Genomic DNA, 15,794 nt, shown 5'->3' with positions numbered 1-15,794 from the left:
ATCTTACGACATCAGTTTGAAATAATTTTACGCAGCTCAAATAAAATAACAAAATTATTTGCTATATTCAATCGATGTCAACAAGTTATATCCGGCTTCAATAACAAACTAGATCAACATAATATAAGTTTTTGTATTTCTTTTAGTAAATTCATGAATAGTTTTGTTCATTTGTTAAAAAAAAATCAAAAAAAGGGATAAGAGTTTATCTAAGATCACCCTTGTTCATTGATATATCAGCATGAAACCAATCGTTACACTTATCATACGTCACACGTCACATACCATATTATCACACATTATACATTTATGTAAGCAATTGTTGGACAAGATTCTAAAAAAAAGGTTCCTTCCATTAAAGACTAGTTTAGTTTTTCACTACTACATTCTTGAGTTGTGTCCAAACCAAGGTTAGGCATTTACAAAGGGTAAAGGTAAACAACACCTAAACATCACCATAACATCAACAAGAAAACCATTTGTTGGGGTTTGGTTTTAACATAAAAACAAGTTGCAACATCATTCTAGACACTACTACCATTACCATGTCAGCAGCACCCATAACCATAAAAACAAACTTAAAAAACTTTTACTACTACTACTACTTTCTTTTCTTCACATCATATGTCAGACGCTCAATTCCTCAATTCCTGTTTTTGCATAATATCTGTAAACAAACAAACAAACATGAGCACAATAACTACTATATTTCATATTCAGCTTCCAAAATCAACTTCTTTTTTTTTTTTACTGAATAAAGTGACACACCAGTCCATGTAAGTTGAGAAGACAAGACTATTGCTCGAATAAATGGTGTCTAACCAACATCTCTGGTATTCCCATTGCAGAAATGCTCTCACATCCAAATAGTTCCTTCAGCTTTTCATCACACACAATCATCACCGGATTTCCAGGATCCTATCATTCAAAAAAACCAAATCAACTACACTTCATCCCTTTTTAAGCCTATTATTGTTACTTATTCTACACATTTCACTATAAAGAAAGAGTGTATTTATTCGTCACAATGGGAATTGTAAAAAGTTCACTATAAAGGGTATTTTAGATATCTGACCATAAAGGGTGTTTTAGACATTTAGGGTAGTTTAGATACTTTTTACCATAAAGGGTATTCTAGACATTTGACTCCAAAATATGTTTTTAAGATTTAAAATAATTAATACCTCAAGATTATTGAGCTTGATGTACTCCCAAACAAGTCTCAAAGCCTCGGATTGGGACATCTCTCTTTCTGCAGCACCAAGGCCAAGACAGCTGGCAAGTGCTTCAGAAATGATAACTTGACAAGGAACAACATCATCCGAATTTGTATTTGTATTTGTATTTGTATCCGTATTTGCATCTGTATTTGTATTTTCAGCTGCAGGAGGCTCAACGTTCACCTTTGTCCTTTTACGTGATGATTCTTCTGAAAAAGGAAAATAAATAATTAGGAAATTATAATGGAATACAATAATAATATTAAATATTAAATGAATGATTGATTTTCCATACTTGTGGGCTCGAGTCGGATGATATGTTTGGCAAGCAACTTATTCATCTTGAACATGTCAGTGCAATCGGTTTCAAATACAACACGCAACGCATCATCACAAATTATCTTTCTTTTGTTCCCTGGATCTTGAAGGTTGTTTTTCTTGATGTATGCCCATAGCTGCTTAACAATCTGAACACCCAACCCCAATAAAATAATTTTTGTATATTAACATTACCAACATTTTGCATATAAGCCCATTAGGGTTATGTTACACATGGTAAAAATTGATTTATGATCTTTATAGGCTGTCTTCTAGGGTTATTTTTTAAAGTGAGGATGCGGAGGACGGTTTTGTCTTTTTCTTGGGTATGAAGAAAAGCTGCAACTTTTGTCCCATTGAGATCAGTCTCAGTCTCAGTTTAATAATGTACGTCAAACACAGTACAAAATCGTCTTGTTTTGTCAATATATTGATTATGGGGCCTAATAAAGTGTGTATTGATTAAGTTGATAAAAAAAAAAAAGCGTACATCAGTTCTTGATAATGCTGACTCGCCAACAATAACTTGAAGCTCAGGTGTAATACCACAGAGTTTGTTTAGGCCACCTGGTCCACCTCTTCTTTTGGTTCCAGTTGCACCACTGAGATCACACATTAAAACAAGTCAATTGCCAATAATTACCAAAAACTAATAAATCCAAGCATGCGTAAATGTAATCTTGATTTAATAAGACGCTTTCTAGGTCAAAGGCTCTATTTATTTTTTCACATTAAACGCTAAACAATGGTCTCAAATTGTTCCCCTCTTCATAAAAAACTATAATCAATCTTTATAGCAAACACATCCATCTTTACAAAGTTTGCACACTTCAATGAGAACTGTAACATTTGACATTTCTGTAAGTTATCTCTTTTTTAATCTTTACAAAGACAGGAAATGGGTTGAAAAGGTAATTTTAGTCCGAATAAGGTCAAGAAAAGAAATTGTCACCCTTTCCACTGTGCAGAGAATTTTGTCTTATTCGGGAGAACAGATTGTCATGGATATCTCCATGGTGCCCTTGTTATTTAAAAAAAATAAAATAAAAATTGATGCATATGTATTTTATACAAAGCAAGATTTCATGGTTGGGTAAAATGAAACATATAGCAGGAGAGGTCTTTGTGCAATCAAGAATTAGATTAGAGACGTATCAATTTTCACAACTAACTGCAAAGAACCGTGTAAAGTTTTCTTTTTGTAGAGGAATTAGAGATACATAGAATTAGCTAACATGTAATAACGACTAATAAAAGGGCCCTAATTTGTAACCCTAACCTATCCTAGGGATAAGCAAGAACTATTTATTCAAAACGCTGATTCAAAGTAACAGAAATAGATGAAAGACGTACCCTTTTTTGGGTTTTTCAGACGATTTCCCAACGGCATCCTGAACAACAACTCCTCCCTCAGCTTTCACCTCCGGCGAAGGCTGCACTTGTGTCTGCTGAGGCGAAGGAGAAGGAACCACCGCCGCCACCGGAGGCTTACTGAAATTAAGTTCGACAGGGTGACGCTGGCGTTGCTGTTGATGTTGATGTTGCTGCTGTAGCTGATGCTGTTGCTGTTGCTGCTGCTGTTGTTGAAGAGCGAAATGAGCATGGTGAAATTGAGACGGATGAGGCTGTGGTTGGGTGAAATGATATTGCGCTTGCTGCTGTTGTAGGGCAAAATGGTCTTTCGCGATCCCCGAGGTAGTGACGGAGGACGGTGGCGGTGGCTGTGGTGTTGGTGGGTGCTGGTGGTGAGATTGTGATCGGTAGAGAAGGTTATTGATTTGATCACGGATGAAGACGGCCTTATGAGACAAATCAAACCCTAATTTTTGGCCGAGCTGGTGAACAACATCGCTGAGGGATGTGAATGATTTAGGGTCTGATTGACTCAGAAGAATCTCAACTCCTTTAGCTATCTCTTGGTCGGACACCATGGCTACTCTCTTTCACATATATAAAAATATACACAATTTTACCCAATTGATTTTCCCCTCTCTCTCTCTCTCTCTCTCTCTCTCTCCCTCTCTCAGTGACAAACTTTCTCTCTCTATATCTCTCTTTCTCTCTCTATATGTCTTTCTCTCTCTATCTGCTCCCCGCTCGTTATCTTACACTTTTTATTTATTTATTTTTTCTTTATCTTTTTTACCCCTCTCTCTTTCTTTCTCTCTCTCTCTCTCTCTCTCTCTATATATATATATATATATATATATATATATATATATATATATATATATATATATATATATATATATAAAAGTTCAATAGAGAACTATAATTACGGGTTTTTCAAGAAACCAAATATTTTTTTTAATTTCTAGAGCTTATTCTTTATTGAAAAAAAAATTTAAAAATATCTAAATTTATATATTAACATTGTGAATATGAAATATATTTTTCGGATTCACGTTGTGAATTTTCGAAAATTCACATTGTGAATTTGACGTAAAAAAAAATTGAATTTTATATCATTGGAAAAAGGATAAAAAGTTATGAATTTTTGTCTTTTTAGTTTTTTTTTATATAAAATAAGTTCTAAAAGTAAAAAAAAAAAATTGGTTCCTTGGTTAATTATTGTTTTCTATTGAACCTCATCCAATATATATATATATATATATATATATATATATATATATATATATATATATATATATATATATATATATATATATAAACATCATTGTTTTCTTTCCTCTATTATCGTTTATTACTTCACCCTAATGAACATTATTTTTTTCATTGTCACGAAGGTCGAAGATAATCAATATTATTTCTTCCTTATCAAAACTATTGCGTCGATATTGAATCTACACTTTCAAGTGTTAATTGTAAATCGACAAAATTGCAAAAATGGTCCCTGTGGTATGCATTTTTTTGGGGTTTTAGTCCAAACCTCGACTTTTTTGGCTTCATGGTCCTTTTGAACTAGTTTCCTTGTGTTTTTGGTCCCTCTAAATAGTGTAATGACTGTAATACCCTTGGGGTATTTATTTTCCATTTTTCTTTCATTTCTTTTTAAATCTAATACTAATTTGTTTATTTTAATAATTAATAAAATAAGAAGAGGCCCACCCTCTCTCTCTCTCTCTCTCACACACAATTCCTCTTTTTGTGATCGTAACAAGAAAGAATCACAATTTTAAAGAAAAACCCTAAACCACTTTCGACCACCATTAACAAACTGCTTCTGGAAAACATTGAATCGCCGCTCAGCTTCAGCCTCCTACACCATAACACGTTCGATCCTACCCCCACACATTGTATCATTACAAGCTCACCATCAACGGATTCATCAAGGATTTGGATCTTGGTTGGCTGATTTCAGGGACAAAAACCTCAAGGATTTGGAGCTCCAAAGGGTGGTTACATCAATAACGAGTGAAATTAGTTTATGTAAACAAGTTGAAGATCTATATGTATGCTTTGCTTTTTCCGTGAATTTTTGTTGGTTTGGAGTAAAAGGCTACAAAAACCATCTGATTTCCCCTTTGATTTTGGGTTTTGGGTCTGAATGAGAAGAGTACAGGGGGTCAGAGATGAAGAGATGGGGTTTGAAGATTTCAAACGATGACCTTTCCTCCTCCGACTTAGTCTCTGTCAGAATGAGAAAAAACAATTGTAACCCCACCGTCTCTTCTTCTTCTTCTTCTTCTACCTGACACACTCTTTGATCTCCACCATTTGACAAGGAGGATCGGGGACCAGATGACGATGATGAAGAATTAAACCCAAATCATTAGTGGGTGTATTGTTGTCTGTAAATTCTTAAAGAAGGAAGTGAGAACAATTAGAGTGTTCTTTGATGTTTTTGAGAACGTATTGACAGAAGTTTGGGAGAGTCTTGATTGGAAAAAAATTGTTACTGGAGTCAATGGCCGGAAATGAAGAAGAAGAAGAAGGAAGTGGGAATAGGAGTGAATTTTTTCTGCTTTTTTTTCTTCTGCAAGTGATGTGATGAAGATGACATGGAGGAGGTTGGTTTTTGTGTGTGTGTGTGTGTGTGTTTGGGTGTGTAGTTGATGCCCACCAAGTGTTTGATCTTTTGTCTGAATGATCTTTTGATGCTACATGTAGTTCTTAGTTGTGTTCATTGATTTTTCGTAATTTTGCTTCACAAATGTTTGTTTAAGCCATCAATTTGGCATTTAAATTTCTTGAAGCAATCTTAAATTCCCTAAATCAAAACTGGGTGGTGATGCCGTGAGAATGGCTTCCGAGAGAGAGAGAGAGAGAGAGAGAGAGAGAGAGAGAGATGGGCCCAAATTAATTATTTATTTTCTTTTTCATTTAAATTAAATAGAAAAAAAATAAAAAAATATATAAGAAGGGCATTACAGTCATTTCAATTTTACGAGGGACCAAATTTACGTACAAACATGGTCAAAAGGACCACGAAGCCAAAAAAGTCGGGGTTTGGACTAAAACCCCAAAAAAATGCATACCACAGGGACCATTTTTGCAGTTTTGTCTTGTAAATCACTTAACCGCAATCTTTATATAGTAAAATGACGTATTTTCATGAGGTTTAGTACCTAAGTTTAGGTGGGGCTGTAATGTATATTCACTTTTCCATGAGTGTATATATATATATATATATATATATACATACACACACACTAGCCGTTTACCCCCGCCAAGCGACGGGTACGAATAGTTTTATTTCGGCAATTAGTTTCTTTTGTCCGTCAATGATTAGTTTCAACCAATCGATTAGTTTGCGTTTGGAAAGATTTCATTAGAAATAAGACACAATGTATTCCCTTTTCGGGTTTCTTTCAGCGATTAGTTTCCTTTCGAAAGTCGTTATATTTCAAAGATTTTTCAATGCAACGAGCATCGAATATGTTGCTTTCAATGAGTAGTTTTTTACTGGTAGGGACGAAAATTTTACGTTATCCATAGTACTTCCAAAAATTTTAACGTATCATGTGTTTTTTAGGTAAACTTGCATGGTATAACAGTATCATGTGTTTATTAGGTAAACTTGCATGATATAGCAACTTACGGTAAAACATAGAACAGGTCAAACACACATTCTTTGGGAAAAAATTAGAACATATATATATATATATATATATATATATATATATATATATATATTTTTGTTCCTCTTTGATGTATACTTGCAATCTTCTCAAGCGATTAAAACACATCGTTTGGGAAAATTCCATGCGAGTTGTATCATTTTGGTAAAAACATAACATATGCTTTGCTCTTAATCTTGAATGTATACTTGCAATGTTCTCAAGCGGATCAAATGCATCATTTGGGAAAATTTTATGCAAGTTATTTCATTCGGGTAAAAAACATAAGATACTATTTGTTATTCATATTTTATGTATCTTTCTTTGCAATCTTATGAAACGTGTCACACAAAACATAAAAAAGTGAACCTCCAAACAAATTGTCTTCAAGTACCTGTATAAACAGGTCAAAATTGAAAAAACAAAAAAAAAACTATAAAACCAATGAAAAAGTTAAACTGTTTTTAAAAATTGATATAACCGAAAAAGAAAAAATATGAAGTGTTTATAAAAAGATAAATTTGTCAAAATAGCAACCTACTTCAAAAATATGTCATTACATTTGTATATCTATAAGTTATTGAATTCTAAGGTTAATTGCAACAAAATTCAAAAACTTAAGTTGGTGATTACGTAATCCACTCCATGATGATATTTTTGTTAGCACGTTTAATTGGATAAAAAATAGATCAAAGGTGGGTAGAGTTTAGAAAGGGGTATTATTGATATTTTGTGCTCTAAATTAAAACTCGGTGATGAAAAATAAAAATAAAAGACATACAAGTTGTTACGGTTATTATTCATAAGAAAGAGGTATGTCTTAAGTGAAATTGTATATGCGGAAAATAGATGGGAAATGTTGGTTCAAACTTGGCAGTAGGCTTCAGGGATTGTTCCTTTAGCTCCTCCTCTTGTTTCACGAATTTGAAAAATGGAAAAGAGTTAAGGTAAAATGACTTTTTTAACCAAATTAAGTGATGGATTTTGGAGTTGTACTATATGCTTCTTAAACTTTTTATGGATTGATTGGTTTTAGGCAAAACCACAAAAGATATTTGGAAAGTGATTAGTACTCTTCATTTATCTGGTACTAGAGAATGAGAACTTACACAAGCCATCATTTTTCACAAGAAAGAACATAAACAAAAAAAAAAGGAATGATAGTTTACAATCACAACTAAATCTAAAAAACTAATTAACATATCGTTAAAGCTCAAACGAATTCTAAAAAACAAACAAAAACATCAAAATATTTTGTTGGTTCATTAACACAACATGGTTCCCACTCTTGCTAATTCAGCTCTGCAATTAAAGACAACATTAAAAAGTATAAACAACCAAAAAAAGAATATCCTAGAATCTGCAAAACCAATTGCACAAAAGTAACAGTTATACAACATAAAAATAAAAACCATATGCACATTTTCAATCATAAATATAGATATCAAAACCTTATATACAAGAAATAGCAATATACTTTCATTGATATGTTAATTATAGCATTTTTGTTTCTTTCTATTACAATAATGTATCTTGAAAAAAACTCATAGTTATAGAAATATAATCCAAATAAAAATAAGTACAATGTCTAAGTAAGAAAAAAAGTGTAATGATGTAGGTTGCTATAACAGAAAAGTATAGACCAATTTTTTTTACCCTGTTAACAAACTAATAAAACCCTAGAATATAGATAAATCTGAAATTGTGGCCTAAAACGGAAAAAATAATCACATAACTGGAAGGTGTTATTATTTGATTAAAAGTAATAACTATTGTTTTAATGATAAACTATATATGAAATTTTATGTTTGACCAAAATGATTTAATAAACAAATACAATGAGGAAGCTTGCCATTGGGTTCATTATTAGCCAAGTTATCGATGGTGTTCAAGCTTGATATGTCACACCCCCAAACCGGAACGGCGGAAACGTTCGGGGGTGGAGGACGTCATGTACAATATCATAACAATTGTATTATAATAATCAAAGCAAACACAACCATTACATTGATAAAGTATAGTTTTTACATCTGTTCAATACATAGTTTGTATGACATCAAAAGTGTATAGCAAAAGTATAAAATACGTGACTCTACCAAGCTCCGTCTTCTTAAAACTTGTGGGTGTACATGTCTACTGGTTCCCTGAGAATACAAGTGATTTTGAAAGTGAATCAACATTTAAGTTAGTGAGTTTATAAGTATGTTTTTGAGATGAAAAATGTCACACCCCAAAACCAAATTGGCAGAAACATTCGGGGGCGGAGGACGTCATGTACAATATCATAACAATGCACAATAGTAAAATAAGCAGCAACATCATCCATTGCATTAATAATATAGTTTATACATGTGTGTTCTGTGTATAGTTGTAAGACACCATATATATATATATATATATATATATATATATATATATATATATATATATATATATATATATATATCAAAATGAAAGACGAGTCTTGAACATGCTCTATCTTCTCAAAACCTGGTCCAGTGTATATGTCTATTGGTGACCTGAGAATACAAGTTATTTTGAAATAGTAGATCAACATTTAAGCTAGTGAGTTCATAAGTATTTTAATGTCAAAAGTTGCATTTGTTTCAAGAATACTTCCTAGAAAATCCTATATTTTCTACTAAAATGAAATGTAGTCTTCTACTAAGACTCAACTGTTTTGTATGTTTGTTCTCTCGTAAAAATGTATGTTTTTCCTAGTTTATGACTATCGTTACTAGAAAATAGTTTGCATTTTGAAATGTGAGAATATCACTGCATGAATGTAATGGAAAAATGAAAGTGTACATTAGTATTGTATAAAATAACTACTGAAGCACTAACTACCTTAAAACCAAGTTGTTAATTAAGGTTAAAAATGTGGTGTGGTTATAACCATGCTGATTGACTAGTGTTTAACACGACGACCTTTTGGCGTCGAAACTAAATGTGACATTTGTCACCCCTTGGCCTGCTGGCCAAACTGTAGCTAACAGTCGGAATGTGGGATTGTCGGTCCCGTATAGATCTATACACACAATATCCGCTCTCCCTCCAGGAGACTCTGGTTACAAAATGCGACATAACAAGTATATTGCTATGCCGTGAAATAGTAGTTTCACATTATTGTTATCTTGTTCTTGTTATAGTATGTATGTTCCTTTCAATTCTCATTATAGTATGTATTGTAATGTATAGTAATGGTATGAATGTACTGACTCATGTATGTTTCTCTGTTCTAGAAATAGTATGTAATGAACCTCTAAATTATACCTATTATAGTTTACCAGTACGTTTGTTTGAACTATTACTAAGTTGAAGAAAGACTCAATTACTAACCATAAGCAACTAAGTTTATGTATGTTCCTTAAAAATGGGTTTAATATCCATATATGTATTTAATAAGTATAATTATGATTTAGCCGACAGTCGGACTAGTGATCCTACTCTAAGCACATAACCAAACAAGGAACAGGAGTCAAGGTATCTAGCAGTAGTCCTAAGTCCGTTAAAGCATACTTATACGTAAATAGATAATTGAATATGATTTGATATAAAAGAAGTTTAAAATAGTTAAAAAGAGTTTTAATAAGTTTTTGAGTATAAGAAATCCTTTTGGGTGTTGTTTTCACATATAAATGGTTAACATAATTGCATTGTGTTCTACTTGTATTCTCCCCCTAAAAGCATTTAAAGTGTATTTGTAGGGGTATGAACTCACCTGCAATGAGTGATTCGAATGAAAGATCGATATAGGATGCCTGGTATGCCAAGTGAAGTCCGAGCACAAATGGATCCTATTTAACATATATTGACACATATATGTATGAAATTAAGTCATATAACAACTAATATGTATAGGAAATTATTGGATTAGGTGTCTAAACCCATAACTATTTTGGTATGTACTTGACCCGATTGTGAGCATGGTCCTTTTGAGTTGCCTTCACCATAGCAACTGATAGGATGAATTAAGGAGAAAGAAGATTAATTATGATTTATTAATATATTATATGAATAATATATTAAAAGAGAAATCATATTGTTTAATTAATATTAGTCAAGAATTAATAAGAATTAATTTTGTGGCTAAAAGAGATTAATTAAATAAAGGGGACTGATTGTGTAATTATAAGATAGTTGCATAAATGGGCTAATGGACTCCATAGAAGTTGGAGTGGACGAAATCTATGGGGATACCCATAAGAATTCGTCCAAGGCCTCTAAGGAGGGAGTCTGTGGGTTGCTTAGGGCCTACGCAGTCAAATTAGGGTTTCTTAGTTGAAAACCCTAATAGCCTACCCATATAAGGAACCCCTAAGGCCCCAAAAACGGTGTGAAGTAATCCCTAAGGGTTCTTGGACGTTTTTTTGGTGCCTCCTCCCTCTCTCCTTGTTCATATTGTTGCATGTGGTGTTTGTGACTCCATTAGAGGTGCAACATTTGAGGCACTAGGCTTTCAGAAGTCAATTACAAGAAGGATTCGGGTTGTTATTGTAACATAACAATCAAGGTAAGATCTAAACTCTATTATTTTGTCAATTTCGATTATTGTATGCTAAAATTAGGGTTTATGAGCTTTGGATGATTATTGCATATTCATTAGACAAACTAGATCCAAAGCTTTAGGGTTTGCATGTACACCATATGATTGATGTAGTACTCAAAATCCATCAGTGGTATCAGAGCCTAGGTTGTTTGTTTGATGTATTTGATGCTTTACATGATTATTCAAAGTTGGAAATCGAATTTTTTTGGATCTGGAGCTGGACTCGCCGAGTCCATATGTGAACTCGCCGAGTTCACTAGTAACTTGACGAGTCCAATGTTGGCTCGACGAGTCGGAGTATCAAATGCGAGATTTTTCGGGTTTTTGCCATATTTTGCTGTGGGATAATTACCAAAAACATTTTTAATCGATAAAATCTGATTTTTTATTGATTTGGAGTGATTATCCTTACCAAAATAGAAGATAATTGTCAAATTAATTAGATAATCATTGCCTTATGTGATAAACTTGATTTATTTGAATTATTTGATGAATTATCTTGCAAGTAATTGAATTAGGTCAAATTTAGATAATCACTAATTATTTGATTAATTAAAAGTATTTGTAATTTGATCTATATGGCTTTGAAAAGTTTCAAAACTTGCCCTCAAGTTTTGGAATTTAAATTTTTGATTAAAAGTTCTAATTTTTAAATGTTAAATTCTAAAACCCTAGTTTTTTTAAAAGTTCAAATTACACCCTCATGGTTTTATTAAATTAATTAAGTGTATAATTAAAAGAGAGTTAATAAATCCATAATGATATGGTTTATATTTAATTAAATTAAAAGGTATAATTTATTAAATTAAACCACCTAGTATTTTAAAAGTGTAAAATACACCCTTATACTATATATAAAATTAAAAGTTTAATATTATATATGCATAAGTAAAGAGTCAGTCTTACCGTTAGTAGACCTCATTCACGAAGATGGTCTATAAAGGGTGTTTAAGGAAGCGACCTGTAAAATGACCGTCATTGGGTATCCACTCTTACCCACCGCACTCTTGACTAGTGGAGGGTCGTTAGCTGAACGAGTAAGATAGGACACAACCTTCCATTATAAGTAAATAAAATACGAAGTAACTAAATGTTTTATAAATTCCCAAATCTTAGTTACTTTAGGAAAAATGTGGAGTTGGTGCTATTCCATGAAATTACACTTTGTACCCTTGCTAAGACGTTAGTGGAGCGTATGTGGTTAACCTGCACACTAATTGGGCTCTAATCAAAGATGGAAAAGGGTGACTCGATGTTTGTCATAGATCGATGGAGCGTATGTGGTTAACCGGCACGCCAATTAAGTGACTGTAACATTGGGGGCACCATATATATTTGCATGGTTATCCACAACTTGTTTGTGATCCTCGGCGTCCCAGTCACAAACGAAGGGCACACTCGAGATTTAAACATACCATTGAAAAGTTCAATGAATCTCAAAGGATCTAGGAGTTTCAATTCATTTAAAACTTAATTTTCAATTTTCGTTTTTCATGGTGGAAATTGGTAAATCGTCATTTACTTACCTTCAAATGTTCTTCAATTTGGATTACGACATCCTTCTTCCAAATTATAGAATATTGTGTTGGGTCCTAGCCTTAATATCTCATTTGGGTGTTTTATTAAGGACTCAATCAACTAACTTGAATTTCTTCCGTTTTGTAGATGTCAAAGTCTGACAACTATGGTCTTCTTGAATCCGCTGGAAAAACTTTTCCACATGAAGATGATGTTCCACGATTGGATTGTGGAAATGAAAATCATACTTCACTTTCCCCACCTCCTCCAATAATTCTCCCCGACCCACGTGTTCTAAGACTTGAAAAGTTCAAGGTCACTCAAGCCCTATTGGCGAAAAGACACGAAGATGGAAAGTCGATATGCGCTCATGTATTGGATATGAAGTTATATATTGATAGATTGGGAATGTTGGGCGTCGATGTCTCGGAGAAGTTGGGTGTTGACTTGGTTCTTCCCTCACTTCCAGACTCATATGGTAAGTTCGTTAGAGAGTACTATATGATGGAACACGACGTGACCCTCATTGACTTGACTTATTTGCTTATTGCTGCTGAATCAGAAATGATTTGGCATACTGGTCAAGAAAATTTGTCTGGTAAATCAATATCCCAACCTTCTATGGGCAATGGCAACATTGGAAGTCCAGAAAAGTTTTCTCTACGCAAGAGAAAGGTTGAGTCTGAGATAGTCCCGTGTACCATTCCAGAAGAATCCATATGCTTTTACTGCCAAAAGAGGGGGCAATGGTTACGAAGCTGTCCTGACTACCTGAGAGATCTAAGAGATGGGAGAGTCAAGATGTATGACTCTGTTGTAGGTAAAAATCAACTATCTACCTTTATTAAGTTTTCTATTTTAGATTCTAAATACATGATGTGTTAAGATTACATTTGGTGTTTTGTAGGATCGAAGAAAAGAAAGGAAACTTAAAGAAAGAAGTGAGTTGAGTCTGATCGCGAAGAAATGGATTTCGATCGCATGATTCGATGATCGGGTTTTTGGAGCTGCTACTCTAAAGTTATGATAGATTGCTTAGGAATATGTAATAGCATAGTTTTTCATTTAAATTTCGTTGTAAGGACAAGTTTTCCGCACTTTTTATAAATACAATAAATTTAGAGTTTTGTTTTATTTATATCTCCTTGCAATGCCATTTGTGAAAAATTGATGCTTGTGTGTTTCTATTATAATCAATATTAAATGGATGTGATTCTTAGTTATGATATTTATGGCAGTGTCGAAATTTTCTAAGTAAGGAAAGATTCTCATCGCCTAAGTATCAATTGGACAAAATCTTGGAATCATATGATTTTAATCATGTGATGTATGGAAATCTTGGTACTTAGGAAATTAAGACTAATTCCTTGATCACACAAGTATGTGAGTCAAGTGAAGGACTAAAGGACTAGAACACAATGTTGTGTACTGGTCAAGTCCACCACAAATAACAATAAGACTATTCATCATGATTTAGTAAAAGTCTAGTAAATATGGTTATGCTTACAAGATTAAGTATAATTCTGAATTATTAAAAAGTTTCAATAATAGCAGAACGAATAAGAATAATCAATTAGGCAGAAAGATAAAATTTTCTCCAATCTAGAAAGAAGGGAGAGTACTTTTGTATCATGTTTCATGATCGTCTTATTGATTATGAAACCATATCACAATTGATCCTCTAGGTAAACCTTAGTGCACTAGGATGGCTAAGAAGAGGAATCAGAAATTGTTGAAATGGTTAAATCAATAGGTGAATCATACTTCGTTCCAAAATCAAGTCTTAGAGTCATACTCCAAGATTGTGACTTGAGTGACACATCTTAAGAAGTTCTAACACACTCATAAAATGTGAAGCAGAAAATCGTTTTTCTTACTCTTGCACGTCTGAAAATTGGTAAATTGTGATGTCTTAGATATGACAAAGACCAACTAATACCAATTGTGTGTAGTGTTTGTCTTGATCAGAATCCGCACTAACTCTTGAATATTTGTTTGTCAAGAAATGTTCTTGATAAGAGAATCTTATATGTCAAGAAATGTTCTTGAAAAGGTTCAAGAACTAATCAAGAGTAAACTTATTAGACACTAGCACACGACTTGAGGTTTATAACCTATCGTGTTGACATATTCTTGTTTATGTTCCATTCTAGTAAAGTTACTTATGCATATGAGTTCTACGAGTTCTCAATAAACTGCATAAAGTCAAGCACCTTGTTCAATGAAAGTACATTGATTACTATAGGTGAGCTGTTAAATAACTTGGAAGCAATGGTGGGACCCTTTATGGCAAGAAATTAAGAATGAACAAGTTCTGTCCATAAGAGTTTGGATTTGTCACGAAAATTATCTAATGATTATGGTTATGACAAATTCACATGGATAAGAGCACATACACCATTAAATCTAAGTGTCATAAGGTTTCTCTACTTCATGAAAATGATTGTGATGAAACTCTTTCACCAGGAGAGATTTTAAGGAGATAGCAATTGTGATATTTGCCTTCTCAAATTCGATTATGATTACGACATCCCTCTTCATAGTTTGAATTGTGAGATTTGGCAATTAGTTTAAACATTTAAGTCTTCTTGCTATAAGTGCTGAAATTGTTTAGACACACATATAAGCTATCTAAGGAAAGGTGTATGAGGTTGAGAAGCTTAGATAAAGGCTTATCGAAGCATATCGTATTAGAAATATGAACTTTGAAAGTCAATAAGTATTGCTTTCTAGAAGTCCAAATGTTTTCTGAATACCTGTCAAAGCTAGTGGGATCATAAATGTTATGCTGGTATGGAGATAATTATCATGTTAGTGGGACCATGATTATTATTTTAAGTATTTCAAGTTAGCAATATTAATTATAGAAAACAAAGTTTCAATTTGCAAAGGTTGAATAGTTGTTTTGTTATAATTAAGGGAGAGAATATTATACTTCGTTTCAAAATCTAAAAGCTTGGATCGAGAAATTTTAATCAAATTTAGTCAAAGAACATATATGGATGTTATGTTGAAAAGATTCAACTTAAAAGAATTCTATATATGGTATTATAGCAAGGAACTAGTAAGTATCACGTTTTTCATTATGAATCGTGTCCCATACGCTTCGGGTATAGGATCGATTGCATATGCTGTAGTATTCGACCGTTTTAAATTTTTTTTCCAAAT

The 15,794-nt window shown here is 32.9% G+C and overlaps 1 protein-coding gene across 1 annotated transcript; it reads right to left on the bottom strand.

Annotated features, from left to right (window-relative positions):
* Window positions 1–332: 332 nt before the first annotated feature.
* LOC145050531 (SWIB complex BAF60b domain-containing protein) lies at window positions 333–3,620 on the bottom strand. Its single transcript, XM_078998765.1, has 6 exons — window positions 2,892–3,620; window positions 2,029–2,140; window positions 1,516–1,687; window positions 1,185–1,429; window positions 769–918; window positions 333–667 (listed from the first exon to the last, which is right to left on the bottom strand). The coding sequence occupies exons 1-5, from the start codon at window positions 3,467–3,469 to the stop codon at window positions 796–798; spliced, it is 1,230 nt and encodes a 409-aa protein (XP_078854891.1). The 5' UTR covers window positions 3,470–3,620; the 3' UTR covers window positions 333–667; window positions 769–795.
* Window positions 3,621–15,794: the final 12,174 nt, after the last annotated feature.

Source organism: Lactuca serriola, chromosome 1 (genome assembly GCF_051521515.1).
Source record: "Lactuca serriola cultivar US96UC23 chromosome 1, Lser_US96UC23_V15, whole genome shotgun sequence".
In the NCBI taxonomy this organism is placed as follows: Eukaryota; Viridiplantae; Streptophyta; class Magnoliopsida; order Asterales; family Asteraceae; genus Lactuca; species Lactuca serriola.
This window is presented reverse-complemented; position numbering and strand designations above follow the sequence as displayed.

Coding starts and splice junctions, on each gene's coding strand:
- LOC145050531 (XM_078998765.1), bottom strand. CDS start 3,469: ATGGTGTCCGACCAAGAGATAGCTAAAGGAGTTGAGATTCTTCTGAGT. Junction 2,141..2,891: donor TCTGAAAAACCCAAAAAAGG/GTACGTCTTTCA, acceptor GTGTGATCTCAG/TGGTGCAACTGGAACCAAAA. Junction 1,430..1,515: donor CATCCGACTCGAGCCCACAA/GTATGGAAAATC, acceptor TTCCTTTTTCAG/AAGAATCATCACGTAAAAGG.